Here is a 5,950-nt window from a genome sequence, read left to right as displayed (position 1 = left end):
GCAGAGGTGCTGGTCTGGGGGTGCTCATCTCAAGGGTGCATTTTTAAGGGTGCCCATCTGGAGGTGCCCATCTGGAGGTGCCCACCCAGGGGTGCTCAACCAGAGGTGCTCATGCGGGGGTCCTCATCCCAGGGTGCCCATCTGGGGGCACCCATCTGGAGGCGCCCATCTGGAGGTTCCCACCCACATAAACCCACCCTGGGGTGCTCTTCCAAGGGAGCCCACCCTGGGGACGCCCACCCTAGGGACCCCATCCTGGAGAACCCACCCTGGGGACCCCACCCACGTCCCCACCCCAGGCTGCTCACCCACAAACACCCACCCAGGGATGCTCAGGGATCACGGGAACCCTCCGGGGAGCACCCACCCGGGGAGTGCCGGGGGTTGCCGTCGGGGTCCCGGGGGGGGGGGGGATGGGGGTGGCAGCGGGTGGAGCCCGGCTCGGTCACCTCCCCCCGAAGGAGGAGCCAGCGGGGGGAGCCGCGGCCGTGCAGGAGCCGCCGGCAGCGGGGAGCGCTTCAAAACCGCCCGGCAGCGGAGCTGTGCCCGGTGCCGCTCCCGGTGCCTCTCCCGGTGCCGCCCCCGGTGCCGCCGCCCGTCCGCCCCCCCGGGGCCGCCGCCACCATGCGCCCCGGCAAGTGACAGCGGGGACTCGCCGCGGTGCCCAGGTAAGGGCGGACCGGGACCCCCCCCCCCCCCCCTTTTCCCCCAAGCACGTCGGGGCCGGGCTGCGGATGAGGATGGAGGTGGGGGGAGATGGAGGAGATGCCCCAGCCTCCGGCTTTTGTTTCTCGAGTCCTGGGGGGGAGCAGAGCCCGAAGGGGGAGGCTGGGTGGGGCGGAGGGGGGGTCCCAGTGCCTTTCCCCAGCGAATCCTGCCTGGGGCCAGGAGCCCAGCGGGGAGGGAGCCTCCGCAGCTGAGGCCAAGGGAGCTCCTGGCTCCCCCCCAGCCTGGTCCCAAAAACTCGCCCCCTTCTCTCCCGCATCCCCACATCCCGGGGACGGGCTGGATGTGGTGGCTACCAGCACCCCCCGGCTTCCTCCCACTTTTCCGGGGGTGTGTGGGTGCTGCAGGGATGCCCTTGAGCAGTTTTAGTCCCCTTCCCCCCAAAAAAATCCATCGCATCCCTTCTTCTCCGCACCCATTTGGCTGATGGTTGGACTGGGACCGGGACCAAGAGTGGGACTGGGCTGGCGAAGCTCCTGGGTCCAGGACTCAAAGGCACCAGTGGTCCCATGGCCATCCTGGGGCCGAAGGAGCAGCGGAAGGGTTTTTATTCTGCCTGGCAGCCAGAGCCCACCGGGTCCACGTACAGCTGGGCCACATCCTGCTGCGTTCCCAGGTAGGACACGGTGCGGAGGTCTCAGGTAAATCCTAATTTTCCTGGTCCTCTTGCGGCTGCCTTGTCCCTCCTGCCCATCTCCGTGCTGAATTCCCGTTTTGTGCCTGGCTCTTGTGCCGGGATCGCCCCCGGATCCATCTCCCAGCCCTTTCTTCTGCTTCGGGGGGGTCCTGTTTGGGGTCAGGGTCTTCAGCCCTGCGGTCAGTCTCCGTCCCGAACCAGCCGTGCTCCTCTTGGGGATCACGTCTGCTGGAAGGAAACCACTAAAGGGTCGAAACCGAGTTCCTGGTCCTGCGGGAAAGGAAAAGGAATTGAACCCTACTTTGGGATGAGAGCCCGGTGCCCCGTGACACAAAGGGAGAACCGGGAGGGCTCAGGAGAGCTGAGCCATGGCAAGCTGAAAATTAAGTTTTTAGCTTTCTCCTGCAATGGGTTCCTGGTGGTTGCTTCAACGTGGGGTGGAGATGTCCAAAAGGAAAGGTATCTGAACAAAACGGGCTGGAAAAGCTTCCCACTCGCAGTGGGTTCCCAGCTCTCCTCATTTTCCTTGGAAAACTGGGAAGTTACTCCGTCAGGCAATTCCCTTTTTGTCTATGTTTCACCCCAACTTTTTAATTTATTTTTTTATTTTATTTTTTATTTTTTTATTACATCTATAGTCTATAGAAAAAGCGAGAGCAAAACCCCTGCAAGCTCAAACTGGAAATCATTTCCGAAGAGGCAACCTCCTGACACCCTCCCGTGGGAATTCTGCCCTGCAAAGTGCCGGGAAGGGGGGAACCAGCTGGTCCTGCCTCTCGCACAAAGCCCCAAACCCGGCGATTTTTCGCCGATAGCACCTGACCGGGAGGGATTGTGGTGCGGAGGACAAGTGAGGGGTGGGTGCTGAGGGCAAGGGTGCAGGGCCAGGTCTCCGAGGGTGGAGGGAAAGCGACCCTTGGGCCCAGAAACCGTGGCCTGGGGGGTGTCCAAGCAGACCTGCAGCCCTTTCTGGTGCGAAGTGGGTGCAGCCCTTGCTCAGCTGTGGTCCTCCTGGGGTGCTGGTAGAGGATATTTGGACCCCGCTCCCTCCCGGCTCGGCCAGCCCCATCCATTCATCCCAAAGATGTTCCTTCACCGCCTTCGCTCGCCGGATCTCAGAGCATCTGAGCGCCTCCGATTGCTTTCCCCGAGAGTTAATTGGGGTCGCACGGTCCTCCCGGGATGCGGTGGCTGGGCAGAGCAATTAACACCCTAATCCAGCCCCCGAGCCCCATGGCGCATATTAAAAGTGGGATTTTCCACGTGGGGTGGGCAGGGGCGGCTCGGACAGCACACTTTCAGCAAAGCTGCTTAGATGCTAAGCTTTATTAAATGAGGCAGGCGCGGTGACAGGATCTGGGGGGGCGATTAACGTGAAACCCTGGCTGCTTTGTGCAGCGGGACTGCGCTCGTTACGGCAGAGGGAAGTGAAGGTGCAGGCAAATGTGCTCAGGTTAGGGCAGGAGAAGCTCCGGGGACGGCTCAGCAGAGGGACCTTGACTTGTTCAGGCTTCCTTTTGCAGCCCACAACGTTGAAGCCATGAGAATGGGGCTGGAGCAGGGGGAGATCAGGCTCCAGGTCAAACTCATGGGTGGGAATAACCCCAAAGTGAACTCCTGGAAGCCCCCAGGAAAAAAGCTTCAGCGGCTCCCGACTCAACGTGTCGGCTGCGGGGCTGAGAGCTGATTATAGCCCCGTAAAGGTTGTCTAAAACTAAGCCTTTTAGCAGAAAAATCGTAACTGTGGTGCCTCGTGCTGGATGCCATGCATCACAATGACGGGCACGTAACGAAAACCACTAGAAATTGCTGTAGGGATGGACAGACGGATTCCATAGGCACCGTTGGAGGACAGAAAGACGTCGATGTCTCTGGAAGATGACTTTATGCTCAGTTCCTAACGCACTGAGCGAGTCTCCTGCTGGGATTCATTCACTTCTCCTTGTCCCCTTCTTGCAGAGGTCAGGGATGACGAAGACGTGCGCCAAGCCCAAGGAGATGGCGCAGCTCCTGAGCACCCAAGCCTGGATGGACGAAACGCTGAGCTCCAAAGGCGAGCTGAAGGAAGAGGACGGCAGGCAAGGTCCCTTCGGGCTGGTGCCTGGCTTGAACGAAGAGCACGACAGCATCGAGGAAGAAGAGGAGGAAGAGGACGACGGGGAAAAGCCGAAGAGGAGAGGACCAAAGAAGAAGAAGATGACCAAGGCGAGGCTGGAGCGATTCAGGGCCCGGCGGGTGAAGGCCAATGCCCGCGAGCGCACGCGGATGCACGGCCTGAACGATGCTCTGGACAACCTGAGGAGGGTGATGCCCTGCTACTCCAAGACGCAGAAATTGTCCAAGATCGAGACCCTGAGGCTTGCGAGGAATTACATCTGGGCTCTGTCCGAGGTGCTCGAAACGGGGCAGACCCCTGAAGGCAAGAGCTTTGTGGAGATGCTCTGCAAGGGCTTGTCGCAGCCCACCAGCAACCTGGTGGCCGGCTGCCTGCAGCTGGGGCCGCAGACCCTGTTCCTGGAGAAGCACGAAGAAAAGTCCCCGGTGTGCGACTCGGCCATTTCCAGCCACTCCTTCAGCTACCAGTCCCCGGGGCTCCCCAGCCCGCCCTACGGGTCGATGGAAACCCACCTGCTGCATCTGAAGCCCCCGACCTTCAAGAGCCTGGTGGACGCGTCCTTCGGAGCCCACCCCAATGACTGCACCACTCCCCCCTACGAGGGGCCCCTGACGCCGCCCCTGAGCATCAGCGGGAACTTCTCCCTGAAGCCAGACGGGTCCCCAGACCTGGATAAATCCTACACCTTCATGGCCCACTACCCCTCGGTCGGCCTGGCGGGCGCACACGGACACGGAGCACACTTCCAAAGCGCCGTGCCCCGCTACGAGATCCCCATAGACATGAGCTACGAGTCCTACCCGCACCACGTGGCCGGGCCCCAGCTCAATGCCATCTTCAACGAGTAGCTGAGCAGGGTCAGACCCGAACTCTGGAGACAGGGAGAAGTTCGGCCGAGCTGCGGAGCTGTTTCTAGAAGGGACAGAGCCGGAGAGAGGGGAATCGCTGCTCCGGGGCGGCGCGAGACCTCTGAGCATCTCTGCAGGACGTCACTGCGCGAGGTGCAGCTGGCCCTCCTGTCCTCCCCCAGCCCGTGCCACCTCGCCGAGTTTCGGAGCTGCCCCCAGAACCCTTCCTGAGGTCTGAACCCGGAATGCAGACCCCCGTATCTGCGTGAAAAGGCCGCAACGCCTTCTCCAGGTGTGGTGGGAAAGGGGTCTCAGTGCAGGACCAGCTCCGAGGAGCTGGTCCCAGGCACGTCCAGCTGGGGACGGGGCTCTTGTCCGCACAGCTCTTCTGCTCTGGGCTCTGGAGCTGAATCTTGCTCGGGTGGTGGAGCCTGGGTGCTGAGCTCCACCACTGGCCACAGCTGAGCCGCCGCTCCCCTGTCCCCCTCCCCCAGAGATGCTCCCGGAGGTGGCTTCACCCTGCACGTTTCAGCTTCGCCCGATGCGAGCCCGCTCCAGCACCAGGGACAAACATTTTCCGAGCCTCCTGAGCTCGGCTCGCTCCCTGGGGCTCCCTCCTCGGGGTGGGAGCCCCAAGCCCCTCCGGCCCCTCGGGTAGCCCAGTTCCCCTCCCAGGGCAGCCGAGGGTCCAGCTCCAGAGGTGAGAATGATGTGGATGACCCCCAGAAGACCCCCGGGGCTGCTTCCCACCCGAGGGAGACCCGTGCCACTGTATCTGCCCCGTCAAGATCTCCGTGACGGTCCCTCCTCGGCTCGTCCCCGCTGCCCTGGTCCTCAGCCCTCAGCCCCAAAACCAGCAGGCGACTGTCACGGATCGTGGCACCTCGCTGGAGGATGCTCGACCTTTCAGAGCGCAAACATCCCGGACTCGAGAGCTGAAACAGGAGCCACCGGGGCCGCGTCTGAGGGTTTGTAGAGTACCTACCACAATCCACGTTCCCAAGACATCCTGCCAAAAGAAGCGTGTCTTAATTCCCCTGTTTTATTTATTAATTACTTGGGGAGGGGGGGGAGGGGGTGCGTGTCTAATTTATTTCCCTCTGTTTTACATGAAATGTGGAATGTGCTGAAGAACCTCCTCATTTTCCGGTTGACTTCCAAGTGCTTAGTTGGAGTTAGCTTTGTGGAGACGTGTGGTTTTTGCAGTGCTGTTGCTCCAGGATTATTTATTAGCCATTATTTATTTAATTTATTTTCTTCCTGCCCTGGCGGTCTATCTCCTGGTGACTGAAGCAAGTACTTTAGCCGAGGGGTTGCATATTTAACGGTGAGCTACATATTTAACACTGCCATTTCTCGTGTTTTGGATGGTGCCCAGCAGCTCCCAACTCGTCCCCTGTGTTTCTACGAGCAATAACTTTTAAAGGCTATGCAACTATTTTTGTTTTCAAGAAAATGCAGGCAACTATTTTTGAAATCCCCGCTGGCCTCGCAAGCCCGGCTGGCCAAACCTCACTGTTTTACCGAGGTGTTTTGTACAGAGTTGGGAATTTGGAGATGATTTGCGCTCCGGAGGTCCCTGCCCAGCCCCTGGATCCCGGGGCTTGTTTCCTTTTGTACCGA

The 5,950-nt window shown here is 60.5% G+C and overlaps 1 protein-coding gene across 1 annotated transcript; it reads left to right on the top strand.

Moving 5' to 3' along the window:
• Positions 1–577: 577 nt before the first annotated feature.
• NEUROD4 (neuronal differentiation 4) lies at positions 578–4,374 on the top strand. Its single transcript, XM_035308874.1, has 2 exons — positions 578–668; positions 3,323–4,374. The coding sequence occupies exon 2, from the start codon at positions 3,332–3,334 to the stop codon at positions 4,325–4,327; it is 996 nt and encodes a 331-aa protein (XP_035164765.1). The 5' UTR covers positions 578–668; positions 3,323–3,331; the 3' UTR covers positions 4,328–4,374.
• Positions 4,375–5,950: the final 1,576 nt, after the last annotated feature.

The sequence above is a fragment of the Oxyura jamaicensis genome, chromosome 33, assembly GCF_011077185.1.
Source record: "Oxyura jamaicensis isolate SHBP4307 breed ruddy duck chromosome 33, BPBGC_Ojam_1.0, whole genome shotgun sequence".
In the NCBI taxonomy this organism is placed as follows: domain Eukaryota; kingdom Metazoa; phylum Chordata; class Aves; order Anseriformes; family Anatidae; genus Oxyura; species Oxyura jamaicensis.
This window is presented reverse-complemented; position numbering and strand designations above follow the sequence as displayed.

What these genes read in the sequence shown, in the direction of transcription:
- NEUROD4 (XM_035308874.1), top strand. Translation starts at nt 3,332, where the DNA reads ATGACGAAGACGTGCGCCAAGCCCAAGGAGATGGCGCAGCTCCTGAGC.